Source organism: Tupaia chinensis, unplaced genomic scaffold (genome assembly GCF_000334495.1).
Source record: "Tupaia chinensis unplaced genomic scaffold, TupChi_1.0 Scaffold000316_1, whole genome shotgun sequence".
Lineage (NCBI taxonomy): Eukaryota > Metazoa > Chordata > Mammalia > Scandentia > Tupaiidae > Tupaia > Tupaia belangeri.
In genome coordinates this window covers 9,737,476-9,761,204 of record NW_006159809.1, presented here as the reverse complement: position 1 = coordinate 9,761,204, position 23,729 = coordinate 9,737,476, and the positions used below count along the sequence as shown (strand labels likewise).

Here is a 23,729-nt window from a genome sequence, read left to right as displayed (position 1 = left end):
TCAAAGTGTCTTGCTGTAAGGGAAATGCAAATTGAAGCCACAACATGATACCGTTTCATCCCAGTGAGAATGGCTAGGATCAAGCAATACAGAACGACAAATGCTGGCTAGGCTGTGGTGAAATGGGAGCCCTCTAACGCTGTTGGTGGGAATGTAAATTAGTACAACCTCCGTGGAAAACAACGTGGAGGTTTCTCAAAAACCAACAAATAGAACTTCCATATGACCCAGTAATCCTACTCCTTGGTATTTTCCCAAAGGATAGAAAAACACTCAAAAATCAGGATCTGGCTCTTTTAACTGCTGGGCTGCAAGGTAACCCTGAAATGTGAATTTCACAAACTATTATTCTTCTCTTGGTTTTAAAAACCACTTAGCAATGAAAGAAAAAAAATAAAAACAAACCTGTTTGCTGTGAGCAACAAAACCCTTTGTCTTATCAAAAATTCACGAAGTCCTGTTTCTTCTGTCAGCATCCAGGAGCTGGCAGGCCTATGTGTTAGCGCCTAAGTAGAGAGAAATAGCAGACCTTTTGACACCTCCCCTTTCTTTTAGATTTAGTATTAGAGGCATTCAAATATTTTTCCAACTAAATTTAAGATTTCGTTTAAGTTATCAATGCTAAAGAATACATTTCTTTTTCTTTTCTTTTTTTTTGAGAGATTTTTGCTATAGTGCGTGTGTGCTATGTGGAGACACACAGAGAGACAGAGAGACAGAAAGAGAGAAATCACCCCCCAGGGGGATGGCCACACCACAATTTCTTCTCCTCCATTCTCCTCTCGGGATTTTGAGCACGCACGCACGTGTGCCCAGTGTGAATTTTAAGCTGCTGGGTCTGAGACTTGAACTGTGTTGACTACATGGGAGTCTAGGGACATAATCATTACACCATCTGCTGGTCCCAAGAGTATATTTCTAAAAGGATAATATCATGACTTTTAGATATCAAATAAAAACATATTAAAATTTTATTTAATTCATGAATTAAAAAGGGAGAGGTCAAAGACACATTTATATGGAGTAGAGGAATGCTGACATTAATTTACACATGAACACAAAACTGACTTTATCCATGGGAGATGGGTGGGGAGCGGCATGAGGTGGACTCTATAAACCTCCATCAGACAGAATTTATTTGCATGTATGTAGACAGGAATGATTTGCATTGCTAACAGTTACCTACACTTTATAGGGTTGTAAAATAGTTCTAAGACAAGGAAAGGTACAAATTCCAGAGACAGCCTGGAAAGGTGTTCTGTAAACAACACATCATTTTCACTGGAGACACACAGAGATTTTTTAAACTTATTCTGAAGGCTTAACTTTTCCCTGCACCAATCATTTCCAAGGTAATTGCTCAATGTGGAAGAAATAAAAGGGAAACAGACACTTTTTTTTTCAGAAAGAGATTTTTAAAGGTAAGCTTAAAAACACATACACAAGAAAGATATTAAAGGAGGTTCTAACGATCTGATCTGGGAATAGGATCTATCACCGGGAAGCAGCATTTGTTCACACTGTTAGGAGAGAAGGAATCCTCCGTCACTGATTCAGACAGTTCCCCTTACTGACCAGTAGGTGGTGGTGCTGAGCAGGCGTCACGACCTGTGGCCCCAGGGGCAACGTCTAATATGTCAGTAGAATAATGTTCAAAAATGGTTAAGTTCCGTGGTGACGTTTTCACCCCTGCACCTATTCCACAGCCTGGCACATGGTAAGCACTCAATATCACGTTTTTGAAATCAAATTTTCAGAATGCAGGAAATGGTTTTTACACTGTAACAAAAACAAAACAAAACAAAAAACAGAACAAAACCAAAGATATTTCTGATAAGGGTTCTTTTTTAAAAACTTTCTGATCTGGCGAGCCAGTGATGTGGTGGTTAAGGAGACAGAATCCCACATGACTGACTGCCTGGTTCGAGTCTCGGACCTGATGGCTTGAGAAACACGCTGGGTGCATGTGCGAGTGGACCCAAAATCCTGAAAGGAGGAGAACTGGAAGAGAAAGGGTATGGCATCACTATCCCCTGGGGCCTTGCTCTCTTACTCTGCTCTTCTGCACTTTCGGGTGAGTGTAAGTGTCCCCTGGCAAAATTAAAAAAACGAAAACCTGAAAAACTTTCTGATCATGCTAGAACCCATGAAGAAAACATTCCAAATTGCAATTTGCTTGGTCACATAAACCAAAGGAGATACATTTAGCCAGGAAATCACACCAAGTGAATCTATGAGCCACTCCCATCGCCCGTACAGACACACTAAAATGTCCGAATGCAGACACAACAAACCAGCCCTTTATTCAGGTGTAGCAAATGTCGATTACTCCATCCCCACCCCTACTACAGAATAAGTCTTGTTAATTATGGTGCAATGAGAAGTGGATAGAAAATCACCTATAATTCTAAGCGATCTCCATTAGCCTAAAATGAAACATGAAAAATGGAAGGGTGATGACTGCTGGTTACAAACGGAAGGAAAGGGGAGTGGGAATCAGGGAGCTCTCAGAACTTCTGCTAACAGCATCTGATTTTACTTTGTGTGGCACCCCTCCCCCATTGAGTGCAGTCCTGCCGGGGGCTGCCTGCTCAGGTGCTCCTCCTTTGCATGGCTGCGTGGGAAGCACTGAACCAAGCTAGGCCAACCAGGGGCCTGAGCCCTGGGGACTACGTGGGGCATGAAAACTGCTGGAATTCTTTTCCTCTTGATATTGCAAAGAGATGGTCCATTAGTTTTTCTTCCTGGACCCTCACAGCTGCTGTAGTTGCTGTCCTTTCAGAGAACGTGTCTTCATTGTTCATGCGAGTCTCTGAGCCATGCCATTACTGTTCCATCAACTCCTGCTTACCTCTGTGTGTCAGAGTTGGTTTCTGTTGATTGCTCCCAAAGAACCCTGACTGATGTAATGGAACCACATTACTCAGAAATCTAAAACTACGACTGCTTCTCTAATCTCTGTAATTTATCATGGAAAATAATCATTTTTAGGACTGCGGAGACTTTCTTTGAAGATGAGCAACAATTAACATTTACAGATATTAACCATGTTCCGGACACTCTTCTACATACTCATACATATTGTCTCATTTCACGTGTGGGGTGATACCACTCAATAGGTGTTACCGAGTCCATTTTGCAGATGGAAAAACTGAGTCACAGAGCAATGGAATCACTTGCCCATTTTCACATGGCCAGATGAACATTTCTTGAAGTCACTCAATAGAATATTTGCTTTTAAGGATTGTGTTAGTTTGCTACTCTAATATTAGGGCAAGGCTATCCTCTCTGTGACGGCTCTCGGGGAATCCTTGCTTGCCTCTTCCAGCTTTTTTTTTTTAAAGTTTGTTTTTAAGAAAGATTTGTTGCAAAGCATTAATGACACAAAGAGATGTGGTATTATCAGTTGAAGATATTTTGTATTTTTTTTTTAAGAGGCTTTTGCTATAGGGCATGTGCGCTCGCCAGAGAGGCAGAGAGAGACAGAGAGACAGAAAGTGAGAAATCAACCCCCCCCCAGGGGGGATGGCTACGCCGCAATCCTTTCTTCTCCATTCTCCTCTCCGGATCTTGAGCATGCACGCACACGTGCCCGGCGTGAGTTTTAAGCCACCGGGTCCAGGACACGAACCGTGGTTGACTACGTGGGAGTCCAGTGACACAGCCATTACACTAACTGCTGGTCCCGATATTTTGTAGTTTTATCAACAGTACTAGGGAGAAATGTTCACCTGTTGAAATATCCATTTTGTAAGACAAATAATAATGTGATTGAATGTAAGAAAATAAAATGAAAAAAAATTTAAATAAAAGGAAAAAAAGGAAACTTAAAATAAAAAAGAAAGATTTGTTGCTATAGGATATGTGTGCTCGCCAGAGAGACAGAGAGAAACAGAGAGACATAAAGTGAGACATCACCCCCTGTGGGGATGGCCACACCACAATCCCTTTACCTCCATTCTCCTCTTAGGATTTTGGATATACACACACGTGCCCAGCATGAGTTTTAAGCCACCGGGTCTGGGACTCGAACCGTGGTTGACTACGTGGGAGTAGCCATTACACCATTTGCGGGTCCCTCTTCCAGTTTTTGGTGATGCCAGTAATCACTGTGTCCCTTAGCATGTAGATACATCACCCTGTTCTCTGCCTGTCATCACGTGGATGTTTTCTCTCCATGTGTCTCTTTCATTTTCTTAGAAGGAAACTAGTCATATTGGACTGAGGACCCACCTGCTCCAGTATGACCTCACCTTAACTAGTTATATCAAAAAGGATCCAAATAAGGCTGCATTCTGAGGTACTGTGGGGTTAGGACTTCTGTTTTGGAAGAAACAATTCATTCTGTAATGATAATGTGAATAGAAACTGTTCATAAAGGGGACAGCAGGTGGCATAGCGGTTATGTCACTGGACTCCCACATGGCTGACTGTGGTTTGAGTCTCATACTCGGCGGCTTGAAACACTGGGCATGTGTATGTGATGCCCAGGATCCTGGGGAAAAGAATGGAGGAGGAGGGATTGAGGAGGAGGCGGGATTGAGATGTGGCCATCCTCCCTGGAGAGTGACTTCTCACTTTGTCTCTCACTGTCTCTGTCTCTCTCTAGTGAACACACATGCCCTAAGGTAAAAACCTCTACTAAAAAATAAAAAAAGAAAAGAAAAGGAATTGTTTGTAAAAAAAAGAATATTATGGTCAGATAAGTTTGAGAAACACCGCTATAAGATTCCTTGCTGTACTACTTTGTGAAGAGGTCTTTCGTTTGTTTTTCTATAAGAAGAGTCACCAAGCTGGGACTATAATGTACAGTCTCTCTCTCTCTCTTTCTTTCTATTGCCAGAGAATGTGCAATTGTGTGCAGGAGAGAGAGAGAGAAAGCACTTCCTAAGGGGCAGGGGGATCACACCACAATTGTTTTGCCTCCACTTCTCCTTCCCATGAGGATTTTGGGCATAGAGTGCACACGTACCCTGCGTGTTTTTCAAGCTGCCTGGGCCAGAATTTGAACTGTGGTGGGTCACGTGGGATCCAGTTCCCAAGCCCAGCGCTTCACCACTGTGCTACAGAGCAGGCCCGAGGCTGTGCAGTTTCTTAAGCATATTTGGGACTTCTTCTTACAGGCCTCCTGGGAGATGAGCATTCACTGTGGGCACTGTCCTCTTGTCCGATAGGAGGCAGCAGCATCTCCCTGCTCTTCTGATTTCACCTCTTACCTGCCATGTCACCTTGAGACAACTGCTCTTCTCCTCTGAGCCTGAGTTTCCTTATCTCCAACATAGGGACAGTAATGTGCTTTTCTCTGTGCGTTTCTCATGAGAGCTAAGTTAGATGAGGTTAAGATGGAAAACAGCCGATATAGGACCTGGCATAGAAACAGGCATTCACTTACCAGTAGGAACTTCTGTTATGCCAACCAGACAATTCTTAATTTCTTGGCATATTTATTGAACATTTCTAGGATATCGATAATTCTTAAGCAGGACAATTTCCACAAAGAAGGTTTTCTTGTCCATCTTCCGCTTATTGTCCCCTTTCTCTTTAGGAGAATTGTCTTCTTTACGGTAATAGAACCTTACCTTGGGGGTAGATATTCAACCCAAGACTCCAACATTAGCAAAGAGTGGGTTGTTCAGCTCTGCAGTTCCTTATTCTGATCTTCCACCCCAGAGAGGGGAAGAGGATGTGATCATGCGATCGCCAGCACAGGGGAAATTGTGAAAGCGACCTCACTATAGAAAAGGCAGCCCACAACCGCCTGGGCTCTCAAAGGAGGTTGAGCTTCGGTGTGAACTTGTGGGAGTGGACCTGCCTGGCTGTTCATCTGACATGGAGCCGAAGCGGATCAGGGAGGGCTACCTCGTGAAGAGGGTAAGTAGAAGTGACGCTGACAATGGTGTAACTGGAGGCAGTCTTGGGGCTCTACCCTTTCACTGTAGCGAGGGGACGGTTTGTGCTGGAGCTGTTGGGCTGAAATAAAAGAGCACCACGGCGTGTACCATAGAACGCTGTGGGATGTGATGGAGGGGGCTGGGAAGCCAGAGCGTGATTCACGGCCTTCCGTTTCTTAAGGTGAATGGATCCAGCTCAGGCTTCAGCAGTTTGATTTTATGGGTCTGAGAATTTAAGACTTCAGGAGCTGGAAGGCAAGGGACTAAGCTACCTGCCTCGTGATTTAGATCACCCTTTTCAAGAGCCACACAAACTGTTGCTAGAGAGCTCACTCAGAACAAACTGCTCATTTGTTTTTTTACATTTCCCTTCCTCTTTCTTTCTTTCTTTCTTTCTTTCTTTCTTTCTTTCTTTCTTTCTTTCTTTCTTTCTTTCTTTCTTTCTTTCTTTTTTGGTGTTTGTTTGGAGAGGGGTAAAGAAGAAAGCAATGAAAGATGAGATGAAATAATGATGCAGTAATTATAGTAATAGCTTATTTCTTGGACTACCTTGTTCTAATTAAAAAAAAAAACTTATCTTTTTTTAAAAATTGGACTGAAGTTTCTTCACTTACAGGTCTTAGTGAACTTGGTGAATTTATATAGCATGCCATCCAAATGGTAGGTGCACCATTTTAAAGATTAGCAAATAAAAACTTAGGTTTGTTTAAAAATGTGTAGTCTCACTGGTGTGGCATCAGGAACATTGCACCCAGTTAGCACTTTTGTTTTTTTCTCCTGATGCTGTGTGCTGAGCTGTTGTGAAACTTCCCAGGGTGGTGAATTCACATGCAGTGGCAGTTGGTTAGTATCCTGTGAGCAACACCTATACACACAAGTACACTCACATGAACCCTAGTGGGCTCAGCGTTGCAGAAGTGAACTGAATTTAGCACAGTCCCTTGGTTGCCTAGTTTTTTACTTAAATGATTACCTAACATGACTGTTTTAGTCCACTTATTTGTTTCTCATAGTCTACTAATAGTCTACTTTTAAGAGACATTAATAGCACACATTGCTGCCTGATTTCATCTGATTTCAGCCTGGGAGGGAACTTAGACCATCTGGCCTAATGTTCTTATTTGCAGAAGAAGAGACTGAGACCTGGAAGTTTCAGTGATTGACCAAGATCACATGGCTGTGGTTGAATTGGGACCCAGAAGTTCATTCTCTGATCCTGGGTCTCTGACTCATGGCATTGAGCTCTGTCCAGTACCTTAGGATTTTATCAAAGCAAATTAATCCAAGTTAGGGTTTGTAGAGTATTTGTGGTGATGAGAGTTATGAGTGGGTGCTATAGAGTAAGTGGACCCTCAACTGATATTCTCTCTAGTTGGCTTTACTTTGAAACAAGCTTTGGAAAAGACACATACACACAGAGGTGTATTGCAGATTCCTTGTACTAGGCACCAGTATGCTCTCTGAGAACCAATAATAATTAATGTTGGCATTTCTTTCCTGATCACTTGAACTAGTGTCCTGAGAAGAGTAAATAAATAGAAACATTTTCTGCAAGTATTTTTTTAAACAACTAAAAATATTCTGCAGTGAAGAGCATTTTAAAGTTCATATACTTATGTGCTAAACTCCATAAACTGTAAAACTATAGAAGACAAAATATAATAAGTGATGCTGTCTTATTAGAAAATGGGGATGGTAGAGTCTGAGTTGTCAAGTATATGGACTTAATTTAATAAATAGCTAATGATCCATGACAGTGATTCCCACAAATTATGGCCTGTGAAAGCCAATCTAGCAAATGTACCTAGATGAAAACGTAGTGAAATTTCATACCGACATTTTCGCAATTTATATCTTCAGTAACTTTCATGTTTACAATTTACATCTTCAATGTCTTTTACATTTATCTCTGGGCACTTTTGAGCACTCCCTGTTGTAATGTGCTAAGATTCTCTAATTAGGCATTTTACAGAAGTGGTTCAGAAACATATTCCTTGTCAGCTGTGGAAACAAACGCAAAGCCAGAATTTTCAAATAAGGTATTAAAATTCTTAACTTCTTTAGACACGATGTTCCTTTCAGTTACCTCATGGATGGCTTAAAAACCATATGTGTCAAGAACCTGGCACACAGTAGGCACTTCGTACGTGACAATCATATCATCTTCAGTTTCAATAAACACTTCAGTGTAGTGGGTCTTCCAGATGCTATTGGGAGTATCTATCAGTTCCTGGCTGGGTTGCCAAGTTAATTGTGAAAAAAAAAAAAAGGCTGTGAAAATCTTTCTCTGACAAGACTGTTATGAGCTTTGACTATGGGAGCCAGCAGGTGGTGTGGTGATTGAGGCACTGGACTCCCACATGGTCGACCATGGTTCAAGTCTTGGACCCGTTAGACTGAAAATCATGCAGGTCATATGTGCATGCATGCCCAAAATCCTGAGAGGAGACTAGAGGAGAAGGGATTGTGGTTTGGTCACTCCCCCTAGGGAATGAGTTCTCCCTTTCCCTTTTTCTGTCTTTCTCTGGCGAGCCCACACATCCTATGACAAAAAAAAAAAAAAAAAAAAAAAAGTCTCGAATGTGGTTATTGACATAGAAACATAACAGGTGATAATATACAAATCTCTCCCATTCACCTCTTTCTTTTATGGAGTTCAAGATACCTAGGTGGTAACAAAGAACATCGTCCTGTCTTGTTTCAGGAAATAATTTTATTGAAGATAAGATGCTTTGGGTGGAAAAACTGGAATATGAGAAAACACTGTTGAAGGACTTATTTCAAATCAGAAGTCTTGGGGTCAGCAGTCAGTGGTGCTAACTGTAAAATGTTTCTGCTTTTCTTTTGTGTGAAATAGTTGCCCGTATTTCACATTCAGATTTCCTCTTTTGTCTCCTGACTAAGCTCTTTAAGTAAAGATGATAGGTAAGAGAGGGGAAGGAAAACATGATTCTGTCATTTTCCAATCTTTTCATTCTACGTAATACCCAGACCTAGAATATTGTTACCTTTTATTTATTTATTTTTTTCCAGAGAGATTTTTGCTATAGGGCACATGTGCTTGCTGGAGACACAGAGAGAGACAGAGAAAGAAAGCAGGAAAGCACCCCCAGGGGGACTGATCATGCTGTAATTCCTTCTCCTCTATTCTCCTCTTGGGGGTTTGGGCATGCACGCACATGCATCTGGTGTGAGTTTTAAGCCACCGGGTCCCGGACTTGAACCTCAGTTGACTACATGGGAGTCCAACAATGTAACCATTACACCATCTCCTGATCCTCTGTAATTACTTTTTACTTAAAAAGTCATTTGGAGCCAACCATGTGGCAGCTCGCTGCTGTACAAACATGGCCTTGTTTATTTTAACCACCCTATACGACACTCATTTTACAGATGAGAAAACCGACGCTCAAAAGTGATATGTGACTTGCCCACGGCCAAACAGCTGATAAGAGAACAAACTGGGATTCAAACCCAGGCTTGCCTAATAGCAAAGCCTACATCTCACCGATCCCAGGCAACATTCTGAAAGGCAGGCTCACCCATTCACAAGGTGGTCAGTGACTCACTAGAGCCAGAAGAACAGGTCCTGCACACAGTACAGCAACCTCAGCCTTCCTTCTTCTCTGATAAAGGGATCACCTTCTGGGCAATAAGTGTATTTTGGAAGTCCTTGAATATATACTATTCTACTGGATGTGTTCATAATCATAGCTTTAAAAAGAGAAGAGGACCGACTTGGAGATGCAGTGGTAATGCACTGCCCAAGAGAAGCCAGCTCCCATGTGATGACCATGGTTCGAATCCTCGGCTTAGCCAGGTTCGAATACCTCTGACATACACTGAGTGTCCAGGGTGCAAAGGGCTGGAGGACAGGAGGAGGAGGGAGGGGATTGTGGCATGTCTAGAACCTGCGAAGGGTGCTCATCTCTCTCACTCTCTCTAATTCCTGTGTGAGCATGCATGCACTCTATCATGAAGAAAGAAAAAAAGCTAAAAAGAAAAGACAGAGAGAAGGGCAAATTACACACATTAGAAAACCTAGACTCCTCTAAGTCATGTTCCAAACCAACCTCATTCCAAGAGCCTTCTGATACAAACTCGTTTCCATGACAACCAACCCAGCAAGCACTTGCAAAGCAGGACTGTCTAAAAGAGTGGCTAAGGATTTGCATTCTGTGAGGCAGGGAGAATGTGTGAGAATCAGGTGGTGGGAAGAGAAGGACAAGGACTGGGGTAGGGTAGAAAAGGGCTACCAAAAACCATTGGTCAAAGGTGAAAAGCTTGGGGAAAAAGAAAGCAGGAGAGTCAGGTGTTCCAGCCCAGGAGTTCTGCCCACAGCTACCTTGTCTCCTGGACAGAATGAAATAATCTCCAGGGATTTGCACCCATTATCATAACAACTACCACGTAGGATGCCGTTTACCTTGCTGCAGGGAGAGGTCTAAGTGTTTCATGCATTATTGTGTTTATGGAACATGCTGATTACAGCCCTACAAAATGGGCACAAGTATCCTTACTTTAGGAAACTGAGGGCCTCGCTCAACGTCACACAGATAAGTTGCAGAGCTGGTTTGCAGGACAGCAGTGTGGTCTCGGCGTCAACCAGAACTGCACCTTAAACTACTTTTTCCTTGGCCCTCATGGGCTCCTACTGCAGTAACTTTTCTAAAGCACTGTGGCTGTACTGGGTGGTTCCCAGGGCAATCTTAGGTCAGAATGACCCCACAGTGTTGCCTGTCTGTATGGTTACCATGTTTTGCCAAACTAGTGCCCTTTAAGCCCTGATCTCATATAATCTTCACACTGGGAAGTAGGTACTTTGCTATCTTCATTTTATTTGTAATAAAGTTCACTTGCTTAAGATCACAGAGCCTCAAAGAAGCATTGAGGAAATTTGAACCCAAGCGAAGACTCTCAAATTTCATGCTCTAAAGCACGTTGTGTCATTTCTGTGTTGCTTAATGTGTTTTCATTGAGGAATTTTCCAGTCTGGAAGAGTGCTTACATAAAAAATATACTACTGAGTAGACTAGTTCCCTCTCCTTCAAAGAGTTTACATAGGTACAAAAAGGCACTTGTTTGGAATGTATACATGACTTTATGGATCAGGTTGGAAAACTAGATGATATGGTTTATATGTAGCAGAAGTAAGGCCTGAACTTAATGCAACGTCAACTTAAAATAACACGCCCCATGGCTGTGGGGAATAGCTAATGGTTACTCATGGTTCTGTTTTAGTTAGATGCGTAGTTTCAGTAATCTTGTAATTTTCCTTTGAACTTCCACAATATATTAGCGTATGAAAACAGAAACTTGAGGAAAAGGAGAAGTTAAAAGAGGCATCTTCACTCTGTAGGTGGTGTCTAGAAGAGGATCTAAATTAAACAAAGAAAATCCAGTTGCCCCAACCTTCCACTGTAGACTGTGGCTTCTCTGGGAGAAGCTGGACATGGAGAGGCAGGCAGACTCCAATTCATACATTCATCTTCAACTGGAGTGCCCTCCCTCCTCCGTGAGACTGGAAACCCTGGAAGAGCAGGCAGAATCTTGTTCGTTTCATACCCCGACACCCCAGTATCTGAAACACAGGAGCTGGTCTATCATGATCTGTGTAGGACTGAGTCTCAAAAGGGAGCAACTTGCCTAAAATACACTCACAGAGACCATGGAACCAAGGTTCCATATTACAGTAACTGTTGTTGTTGTTGTTAATGAGAGAAGTGGTGGGGAAAGAGGTTTTTTCGACAGGGTCTCCTGCTGGGCTCCTTCTGCTCCAGCTTCCCACTCAGCTTAGAGTCTGAAGTGCACTTCACCGTAAACAGGCCTGGGGAGAATTGTGTGAAATACCCAGTTCTTGGGTCCAGGCTTCTAAGGCTAGAGACCTGTCCTGAGATACAGAATGCACTGGGAGTGGCTTTAGGTGTTACTTTCATTGTGGTGTCTCGTTATGAATATACATATATTTTAAGAGGTTTTTGCTATAGGCCGCATGTGCTCACCAGACAGAGAGAGAGAGACAGAGAGATAGAAAGCAAGAAATCACCCCCCAGGGGGGATGGCCATGCCGCAATCCCTTCTCCTCCATTCTCCTCTCGGGATCTTGGGCATGCATGCACATGTGCCCGTTGTAAGTTTAAGCCACTGGGTCCGGGACACGAACCGCAGTCGACTACATGGGAGTCCAGTGACATAGCCATCACACTAACTGCTGGTCCCTCGTTATGAATATTTAACAGGAGAGGGCTGCACCGTAGCTGGCTCTGTTGTTTGATTTTTGCAGACGTTTTGTTGCCTATGTATTTTTTGCCAGGTCTGGGAATTTAATTACCTGGTTAGGGAGATCAGTGCACAGGCCCATTGAACAAGCTTTCTGAGAATTCCTGTATGCTTACACAGAATGGCAGGAGGGAAGATAGCAACCTTCTCTAGGTTCTTTAAGAACAGCTTAAGTGGGAACCAGCAGTTAGAGTAATGGCTATGTCGCTGACTCCCACGTAGTCGACTGTGGTTCACGTCCCGGACCCGGTGGCTTAAAACTCACGCTGGGCGCGTGTGCGTGTGTGCCCAAGATCCCGAGAGGAGAATGGAGGAGAAGGGATTGCTGCGTGACCATCCCCCTGGGGGGTGATTTCTCGCTTTCTGTCTCTATGTCTCTCTCTGTCTGTCTGGCGAGCGCACGCGCCCTATAGTGAAAAAACCCTCTCCGAAAAAAAGAAAAAAAGAACAGCTTAAGCAATAAAAGTAGATAACCTCCCCTCTCTTGGTGCCAGGGGTCTAGCTGCCATCCCATTGTTACCAGGGGCTACAGGCACAACTCTTTGTGCCCAGCTCCTAGATGGAACTGGGAGTGGAATCTAGGCCTTCCATGCAGTCCCAGTTGGTGGAGCACAGCGCCTTTGCAGTGCACACCACCGCAGCTGGGCCTATGGTAACTTCTTACAAAATTTGCTATAGGGCATGTGTGCTTGCTTGAGGGTGGGGTGGGGGAAGAGGGAAAGTGAGAGCTCACCCCAGGGGGCATGGCCACCCTGCAATCCCATGACTATTCTCTTCTCAGAATTTTGGGCACGCATGCACATGTGACCTGTGTGTTTTTCAAGACACCAGGCCCAGGACTCAAACCACATGGTTGGCCATGCGGGATCTAGCTGCCTTAACCTCCAAGCTACCAGCTGGCCCAGGCCTAGCCTAACTTGTTAAGTACTAAAAGTAATTTCAGACAAAGTATTCACTTCAAGATGACTGTGTAAAACACATTTCTGAGATTTATTTATTAATATTTTTGGCTTGTAACGGAGGCCTGCGGGTTGACAGAGGGATCTGAAAATAAAGGAGTAAGAGAATGTAGGGATAGCAGCTCTTTGGAATAGATGTAGAGACACTTAGGGAAGAAAGGGATGTTAAGTATTTCACTGAATTTATCATCTGTGTCCTGAATGTTTTTTTATTAGTCTGTTAATAAACATGCTTGAATGCCTCTCTTGTCAGCAGACTCACTGATTTAATCTTCTCCTATAAGTTACACAGAAAACTTCTCTGCTCGGGGGATCAGCAGTTAGGGTAATGGCTATGTCACTGAACTCCCATGTAGTCGACCGTGGTTTGCGTCCCGGACCCAGTGACTTAAACTCATGCCGGGCGCGTGTGCGTGCGTGCCCAAGATTTCGAGAGGAGAATGGAGGAGAAGGGATTGCGGTGTCGCATCCCCCCTGGGAGGTGATTTCTCACTTTCTATCTCTCTGTCTCTCTCTGTCTTTTTGGCGAGTGCACCACCCTATAGCAAAAACCTCTCTAAAAAAAAGAAAGAAAACTGCTCTGCTCAAATCTCTACCTATTCAAACTTCAAGACAATCTAGGCAATTTACGCCTTTGAGGATGATTCTCATTTGCCCTGCCTGTTTTTTGGGGGAGGCTGAAACCTAGCCAGGTGGCCAACAATTCCCCAGAAGAGAGAAGCCTCTTTTGAACAAGCTCCAGTTTATGTGTAGCTTTGAGCATCCTTGAATTCAATGCAGTCCTCCAGGGGCTCCTGATAAACGTAGAATCAGAAGGAATCGGTAGGATTTAATGAGTGCTTTCTTTGTGCCAGATAATGATGAAAGCAATTTACATGGACTGTTTAGTTAACTCCAACAACCTAAGAAGTAGATATTATCATTATCCCTGTTTACCAGATGTAGAAAATGAGGTTTGAAAACTTGCTCAAGGTCATACTGGTAGAAGGTGACAGAGCTGGGATTTGAACCTGAGCCCATTTAGCTCCAGAGTCTGTGGTCACCCACTGGGTCTGCCTATTTAAATTTAGACTATCACTTTCCTTGCTTCAGATCCTAGGCTTCTATTTATATAGCCCAGTTTGGGTTTAGTTTTATTTTTGAGAACTCACATCAATCTGCTGACTCATAGAGTTCTGTTTTTTTTTCCCCCCCACATGCCCTTTCCCCAAATCTTCACCAATACGTTTTATAAATTAAAAAAAAAAATTATCGAGGGCCCGTAGGTGGCATGGAGATTGGGGGCCTGAGTCTCACATGATTGGCTACAGTTCAAGTCCTGGACCTGGTGGCTTGAAAACTATGCTGGGTGCATGTGCATATGTGCTCTAAATCCCAAGGCGAGAGTGGAGGAGAAGGGATTGTGGTGTGGCCATCCCCCTAGGAGGTGATTTCTCACTTTCTCTCTCTCTGTCTCTCCCTGGCAAACGCATGTGCCCTGGAGAAAAAAAGTCTTATTGAAGAAAAAAACTATCATATTTCATTTTAACTTACATTTTTTATGATTGCTCTTGAAGCAGTACATTATAATGTTTGTTAGACCTGGGCATTTCTTCTTTGAAGAAGTGCCTGTATGTATTGTTTACTCATTTAAACAATTGGGAGTATTTGTATGTTTCTCATAGATTCTTAAAAGTCTTAAAAATATATTAAGAATATTAACCTTTATTCACATAATGTAATTTTTTTAATGTACAGAATTACATTATTTTATATGGTCAAATATCTTGTCCTTTATAATTTCTTCTTTTGATATCATGCAATGTCTAATTTATACCAGTCCCATGATGATGAACTGTTGTTCACTGGGAACTTTAAATCTGACTCAGCATCTAAAACCTTCCCATTGTGAACATGTAATTGTGTAGATTTGTGACATATGATAGAAGAAAGCAGACATATACTGTAGCTATATAGGATCATATATCTATTATGAATGATGTATATATATGCTAGAGCACTCCATTAAAGCAATCTAAAGAGATTGATCCAGATTCTAAAATTACTCAAACTTATGCAGGAACCAAAATGATGATGGTGTCTAAGAGGAAAAGGAAAAGCATACAACGGGGATTCAGGAGACCTGGATTCTAGTCCCAGTTTCACATTAACTGGTCAGTTATGCTAGACCAAGTCACTTAACTGGGTCTCTACTTTTTAATTTATATGATGACTGTGTCATCAATTCCTTTCTAACTTGGACATTCCACAGTCACCCTTTCCAGTTCGCTCTAGTGTGAGCGCCAAGAGAGCTGGAGTCAGAAGGGGCAAAAATACAGGGTGGCGGACGTAAAGTGCTGTCAGGTTGTGGCTGTGAGGCTCTGCGGGCTGCAGCAGTGGCCGAGAGCAGAGAGAACGCACCCCAAATTTCATCGTCCTGACCACTAACCACTATCAAGCCTGGAAGAAAGGCCAAGCTTTCTGAAATGGTCAGGTTTTCCCTGCTTTACAAAGTAGCAGGTTTCTCATTGTACATAATGACTCCCTAATGACACTTCCTCCTCATTGTTGGCTGACAGAAACCCTAAGGCTACTTTCCAGTAAGGAAAGCTCTACCTCAACTGGGACAGCTGGTTCTGGAAGCTTTAATTGCCTCCAGAAGGAATGTGATGCTGGCCCACTGCTACCAATTTATTCTAATTTAGAAACCAAATGCTCAGAGTGACTGTGACAGTTATTAACCTCAGTTAAGTCTGAGGTTGAATATTAAATTTTAGGTTTGAAAGAGATTTTACTGGTCATCTAGTCCAACTTGTTCCTCCTACCTCTGTGAAAATGTCTTTCTTTTCTTATTTCCAGTTATTTTAATTTTTTATTTACTAGGTTTGTCTACATATTTCCCTAAGAGTATATCTCAATTTTAATATATAGTAGTGCCATATATTGTTCACTTATTTATTTTTTCCAATGGAACAATTTCACACAGAGAAAATTGTCCACAGAAAAATGAGGAAACTAGTAACCATTACCCATATACCCTTTCTCTAGGTTCATCAATCGATAATCGATGGGATTTGCTTTGTCTCTCTTTACCTCTGTATTTCCGGATAATTATACACATGAATAATTTTATGTTGCGATATTTTATGGCAAGTTCCAGACATCATGGAATCTCACCCCTAATACTTCAATATTTATCTTTTAAGAGCAAAGATGTTCTCCTGTATGACCACAATACCATGACCACAGCCAGGAAATTTAACACTGGTGCAATGCTAGTCTATCATATCTCTTACATTCAAACAACCCCAAATGTCTCAATAATACCCTGAAAATCTGCTTTAAAAAAAAAATCCATGATTCTATCAAGGACCATGAGTGATACAAATATATTATTTTTCCAGTGATTAAACAAGAGAGGTCACTGAAAAGGAATAGCGCCCTTTTATAGAAGGGAGCTGAAGGGTGACGTTACAGTAATTACTGTTTATCCTTTATGGAGTTATACCAAGATCTGTGCTACAACTAAACAGATTAATGTGGATTTTTAAGTTGAGGGATAATAATACAGTAAACTACGTAAAGGGTGCCATATTTTTTGCATGTATTTCATGTAAAGAACACACAGATCAGGATGGAGACATTTCCATTACCCCATACGTTTTCATTGTTCCCTTCCTTGCTTATATTCCCATCCTAGGTAACAATTTCTATAACTTTTCTTATCAGGCGTATCTGCTCTTGAACTTTCTAGAATGAATCATACGCTATGTACATTTTGTGCCTGCTTTCCTCCTCCCATCCCCAAGTCATTATAACATCTATGAGGTATATCCATGGTGTTGCAAGTATCAGTGGTTCTTCTTTCTTTCTTTTTTTGTTTCCTTTCTTTCTTTTTTTAATTGCTAAGTTGTACCGTGTTGTGCAATTTACTTATCCATTCTCTTGTTGATGAGGATTTTAGTTATGCTGTTTTGGGATACTATGAATAAAGGTGCAATGAACAGTCTTCCAAGTATTCTTTGTGGTGGAAGGTACTCATCTTTCAAATCTGTGCCCAGGAATGGAATTGTTGATACTGGCATATATATGTTTAACTTTAACATGAACTTCCAAAATTGTAACATTTTGCACTCTTGCCATCCATGTACCAAAATTCCAATGATTTTACCTACTTGCCAAGATTTACTTTTACTCCATATTTTTAGTGTTAGGTACCCTAGTGGGTCTGTAGTGGTACCTCATTATGGTTTGAATCTGTATGATGTTGAACACATTTCTGTAAGCTTTTTCAATATCTTTTTCAGTGAAGTGCCTTGTTTGTATCTTTTTTAGGAGAGGTTTTTGCTATAGGGTGCGTGCACTCGCCAGACAGACAGAGAGAGAAAGAGAGACAGAAAGCGAGAAATCACCTCCTAGTGATTAAACTCACATTTATGTGTTAATCAATATTAAACTAAAATTTTAATTTGTGGCCATGCCACAATCCCTTCTCCTCCATTCTCCTTTCAAGATCTTGGACACACATACATGTGCGCCCAGCGTGAGTTTTAAGCCACCGGGTCCGGGACTCAATCTGCGGTCGACTACATGGGAGTCCAACAACATTGCCATTACGCTAACTGCTGGTCCCTTTGTTTGTATTTTTTGTATTGATTTGCAGTTTTTTATATTTTGGACATGAATCTCTCTCAGATGTAACACAAGGGCATTTGATTTTAATTACTTCATGCATTGGATTAACGGCAAGTGTCTGACCTTGCCTATTTTTTCAAAAAGAGTAATTATCTGGTGTTAGTCCAGGATAGTTATTCTGACTGTGCAAAGAAGAGATAGTGTATTTTAATCTAAAAAATTCTTTTTTTAAAACCAAGGCAAAGGAAATGTTTAACAAGTAAAGCGATAATCTCATAAGTTACTTGTCTTCTATGCATAAATAGCCTTCCTTTCGGGTAACTGGACCTTTATATGGAGGACCTTTGCATTTTAAGATAAGCAGCAGGATCGGCTGGGAACTGGATGATAATTCTATTTTGTCATAGTCATGACAGAGTGGCATTGTGGGTTAAAGGATAAAGGCAAAGAACCTTATTCTCTTCCTTTTCCAAAGCCCTCCCAAAATGGACACAAGAGAGACCTCCTTGGTTATTCAGGATGAAAGGGGCAGTTGCCATTAACCCAAAGGGAAACTTTCTAAGTAAGGATTTCCCTAAAGGCCACAGTGAAGTGGCTAGCAATGCTCTGGTATTAAAAACATTTTGCAAAAGACTGTCATGCAATCCAGCCATGTCTGAGTTTCTTCTTGACGTTCGCATTCAGATAAAAACTGATGAGACCAATGAATGTCAGTAACTGCAGCATGCGTGCCATCATTTACGGCCTCCATGCCCTTGGTAGACATGACTATTGGATCATGACACTTTCCCAGTGAGTCCAGACTCAGACATCCCCTACCACTCAATCTGAGTTGGTCCTTGAGCTAGAATCTATTTGCCCTCCCTGAGTTGGACTGAACAATGGACAGGTTGGGAATGGAAAGTAACCGCAGAAGTCAACATGAAATGTACAAGAAGGAGAGTAGAGACCCATGCTATATTCCCTTGGTAATGGTTTATGAGGAGCATAAGGACTGATTATAGATGTATATACATTTTACCATTTTGATAAAATTTCAGCAACATGACAGTCCCTTTCTCCCCTGAAGGCTGCCTTTCTGAACAGCCTCATCATACAGATGTGGGTCACCTGCTTCCATACTGGCTATTTATTAAATCCTCCATATGTCTATAGAATAGCTTCAGAAAACATCAATATACACTATGTATTGTTTCTACTATTATGCTAATAATTCACTTACATCTTCTTTATTCCATCTTAGGTATTCATTAACACATAAATGTGAGTTTAATAGTGAATTTAAATTATAAATTAATTAACCATTTACTTCACAGACTACTTATTGAGCATCTGGCAGTCATGGTGAGGTAGTTTCCTGCTCTCCTGGAATATGGTTTGGTGGCAATTTATAGTTGACTGAGTATACATGTATAATGTATACTTTATATAATGCATGTATACATTCTACATACATATTTAACATGTTATCTAAGCCTAATTAATCTTGTTACCATGCCATAAGATATAATTATTACCTCCCTCTTAAAAATCAAAACAAAACAAAACTGCAGGTTGGGGAGGAAGAGTGGTGGTTAAGGTGCTGACTTCCACATGGCCGACTATGGTTTGACTCTCGGACCTGGCAGCATACTCTCTCACTTTTTGTCTCTCTCTTGCTCTAGTCAAATTAAAAAATAATAATAATAAATAAATTAAATAATTCTTAAAAAAAAAAAGAAAAAAAAATCCTGCAGTTCAGAAATACTAAACATTTCTCCTAAGAACATATCCAGCTAATAAGTGGTCAACATGAGGCTCAAGTGCAGGTTCAAAGTTTGACCCCAGGTACTCCCATGCCTATAAACATCCTGAATACATATACATGATGTACCATGGAGAGAAGGCCTGCATATCCAGGGGCAGGCCAGACCTCACATGCTCCCTGAACTTCATTCTACCAGGAAAGAAACCAGAGAGGTGATTTGTTTCCTTGGAAACACACTGGTGCAGAGCCTTCTGTCCCACTGTGCTGCATAGCAACTGCTTCAATACTCTTGACTTTCTTCCTTATTAACACCATGAGGGTGGTACCAACTCCTTATAATTTCCTAGGCACAGAGAGCGGATGAAAGGGCAGTTCTCACTGTGATGGAAATGCAAAACATTAAAGAAGCTATGCATGGCTACCTCTCAAGATATTTAACAGTAGACCCTCCCACTTGTAGAGCACATGTGAACTTACAAAGTACCATCCACATTATTTCACTTAATATATGAGGTGATCATTATTGTCCCGATTTTATTGCTGGGAACTGAGGCTCAGGGAAGCTGAGTTCGAGCAGTAGAGAAGCAAGAGCTTGACCTAGGCTGTCTGCCTAAGCCTTAGCAATCACAGCAGTGTCACCAGGGCTGATGTGCAATGGGACCGATTTTATTTCCAGCCAACTTCAGTGATTCAGAGCAGATGGTCTGCAAGCCATATTTTGAAACACACTAGGAAAAGAGCTTCCTACATTTTGACTTTAGAATATTGGACTCTTTCTTCAATTCTGATAAATATACCCAAGAATTATAATTTTCTAAAACAACATACAAACCCTTCCAATCAAATACCAATACACATACGTTTTAAAATATTTTTTTCTCTCCTATAAATAGGCATTAATAATTCAAGAATAAATGATGACAAAAAATAAAAATGAGCTATCCTCTATGACCATGAGAAAGAGCTAGCTACAAAAGAAAGACCGGCTGACAGTTCTTACACATAGTAGTGGGGTGAGAATGTCAACATGGGGTGGCTGCCCTGTGGTTCTTGGTGTGAAGCAAGCGTAAAGAGGGAGGTACAGGGGGAACTTAAAGCAGAAAAGGGCCTGGGTGGAGACTAAGTAGGCAGTAAGAAGGGCTGGCTGCTTTTCTCAGTCAAGTGTGAAAGCCACTAGTATTTGGCAATTCGCAAAACATACTGAACAGTCACTGTGCTCAGTGTCGTGAGCCATTGAAAGTGTCTGACAGGGTCATTGCCATGGAGAAGAAGAGATAACCACACTCAAGGCAATTAGTGAACTCTACAAAGCAGCGTAAAGCCAAGTTCCCGAATGTGCGGCACAATGGGTAAGAAAAGCAGGAGTTGGCCCTGAGATTAGGGTGGCCAGGGCAGAATGGCAAGCCTTTGTGAAGGTGGTGAAGCTGAGCCTTGAAAGGTGGGGAGAAGTTGTCAAGGAGAGAAAGAGCAGAGGGACAGAAAGTGGGGACAGCCCCAGCAAAGGACCAGGGGTAGATATTAGAATGACACTTGTAAGAAGTCATTGATTTGAGAGGATTTATGTTGAACAGAAAAAGTGATGTCATAGAGTACATACTTTTTAAGTTTTATTTATTCATGATAGAGAGTGTATGAGCACAAGGGAGAGAGGAAGAGAGAGAGTCAATGTGAGAGAAGCACCCTTGAGAGGGTCTCGCCATGCCGTGATTCCTTTTCTCCAGACCTCCAGCTCACCAGATAGTGAGCACTCATGCATGTGCCTGTTGTGTTTTCAGGCTGAGGCAGGGACCTGAATCCGTAATTGGCTGTGTGGCTTCCACTACTGCAGTTCAGTTTGCTACCAACTGTGCCACCAGGGTCAATCACTTTTTTTTTTTTTTTTTTAATTTGCTAGAAGGTACGTATGCTTGCCAGAGAAAGAAAGAGAAAGTGAGAAAGCGCCCCTCATGGGAGATGGCCACCACACAGTCCCTTCTCCTCTACTTCTTCTTCCTTTTAGGATTATGGGCATGCATGCATATGTGCATGTAGCATGTTTTTCAAGCTGTGCATCTGAGACTCAAACTGCACAGCTACCTTGACCAACATGCCACTGGCTGGCACCTCACACGATTTTTTTTTTTGAGAGGTTTTCGCTAGAGGGCGTGTGCGCTCGCCAGACAGACAGAGAGAGACATAGAGACAGACGTGAGAAATCACCCCCCAGAGGGGATGGTCACGCCGCAATCCCTTCTCCTCCATTCTCCTCTTGGGATCTTGGGCACGCACACACACGCGCCCGGCGTGAGTTTTAAGCCACCGAGTCCGCGGCGTGAACCGCGGTCAACTACATGGGAGTCTAGCGACAGCCATTACGCTAACTGCTGGTTCCCATCCTCACATGATTTTTAAAGCACTTAGAAACCACAGTTTACAAAGAGCACTGCTCATCTCAATTCTTTTGATTGTCATTACAGGGAAGCGTCTTCAACACCTGGAAACCCATGTGGGTTGTATTGTTAGAAGATGGAATTGAATTCTATAAGAAGAAAAGTGATAATAGCCCCAAAGGAATGATCCCCCTCAAAGGAAGCAGTCTGACTAGCCCTTGTCAGGACTTTGGCAAGAGGATGGTGAGTTCATGTCATGAGCCACAGTGAACCCCTTGATGGGCACCTAAGCTTTGAGTCCATGCATCACAGCCTACAGTGTGAGTGCTACTCCTTGTCCAGTCCCTGCCACCTCCACCCATACTCCCCTGAATCTTTGGTCCCTCTTGGCCAAAACAGCATTGGGTCAATTGCTCTGTTTCATGAAGGCCTATAGTCCTTGAAAGGAGTTCTTCCTAATGTGTGTGCTTTGATTTTTAGTTTGTGTTTAAGATCACTACGACTAAACAGCAAGATCACTTCTTCCAAGCAGCCTTCCTGGAGGAGAGAGATGCCTGGGTTCGGGACATCAAAAAGGCCATTAAATGCATTGAAGGAGGCCAGAAGTTTGCAAGAAAATCCACCAGGAGGTCCATTCGACTGCCAGAAACCATTGACTTAGGGTGATTTTCTATTTTTTTCTTTCTTACCTCCAACAAGGAAGAACACAACAGATCTTGCTCCAAGGCTTGCTTTGCACACCTCTGAGATCTGTGTTCACTCCGCTGGGCTGGTATTGGAACATGGGATGCTAAGATGTTGACCTTGGGCTGAAGGAGTGATTGTGGCCTCTCCAAGACCTAGCAGCTGAGGGAAGGAGAATAGTGGAGTTTAAATTCTCTTATATTGGGTAATCAAGAGAGAGAAAGAGGCTCAATATCACATTTATGAAGTAGCCATAATAAGTTATTCTTGAAAAAAAGCTGTAAGATCTCTAGGTAAATAGGAAAAGGCAGGGACTATATATTCAAGCAGGCACAATGGTTCAAGTTCAAGGTCATGCATTCACAGCCTGGAAGGACCAGTCAGAGTGAACACTTATTTTGAGTGGAAGCCTTTAGTGCCCTGACCTTGTTTAATGGCCTCTGACAATGTCTGACTTGCAATTGCAGGTGATAGTTGTAACCTAAAGGTGGTCAGAGGCCAACAAGTCAATCTTGCCCAACAAGAGTTGGGAATGGGGTGTCTTCCTTTCTGGACATTTCACATATTCTCTGCTCACATGCACCCCTTTCTCTAGAAATATCTTTCTTCTTGGCATTTTTGCTTTATGTTGAGCATACCCTGAAACAGGAGCCCTGTTGAGAAGAATCCCATGCTGACTGCTACAAATGCCCAATAAGAATTCTGTTTATGTGGGGTCAGGGGTAAGATTCACTGAGTGGGGACAGAAGATGTCTCTTCTGCATGACAAGAACTTGGCATGTCACAGGAGTTTGATAAATTTTGTGCATTGAACTGAGTGCTAATGAGACCAAGCCACTTCACTCTCCTTGTAGACTCAAAAAAAAAAAAAAAAAGACCTAAGAGGAGGCATCTGGTCTACCTGCAGCCGCTGGCTGGGGTCATGGAGTAACCAGGATTCTACATGGTGCTGTCAGAGCTCAGTGAGAATGATTATTGGACTGTGTGGAGCCAAAGGATACATAAAAGTGGCTTTCTGCTTTGTTGCTTGGAATTTCTCTTTAAGGCTATTTTTAGTTTATTGCTTCAAGGACAAAAATGAGAATGTCTCACTATATTACCTTATCTCTTACCATTTTTAGAATAAGAAATAAGTTTAGTAGAAAAGTTTACTTTCTTGGACACAAATGTCCAGAACAGATGGCCT

General features: G+C 42.1%; 1 protein-coding gene across 1 annotated transcript in view; it reads left to right on the top strand.

Moving 5' to 3' along the window:
* Window positions 1–5,718: 5,718 nt before the first annotated feature.
* PLEK (pleckstrin) overlaps window positions 5,719–23,729 on the top strand; it is a 28,801-nt gene continuing 10,790 nt past the window's right edge. Inside the window, exons 1-3 of the mRNA XM_006151296.3 lie at window positions 5,719–5,871; window positions 21,947–22,102; window positions 22,340–22,521. Of these exons, the coding sequence (XP_006151358.1) occupies window positions 5,830–5,871; window positions 21,947–22,102; window positions 22,340–22,521 (380 nt within the window). The 5' untranslated portion in view covers window positions 5,719–5,829. The remainder of the gene's footprint in view (window positions 5,872–21,946; window positions 22,103–22,339; window positions 22,522–23,729) is intronic.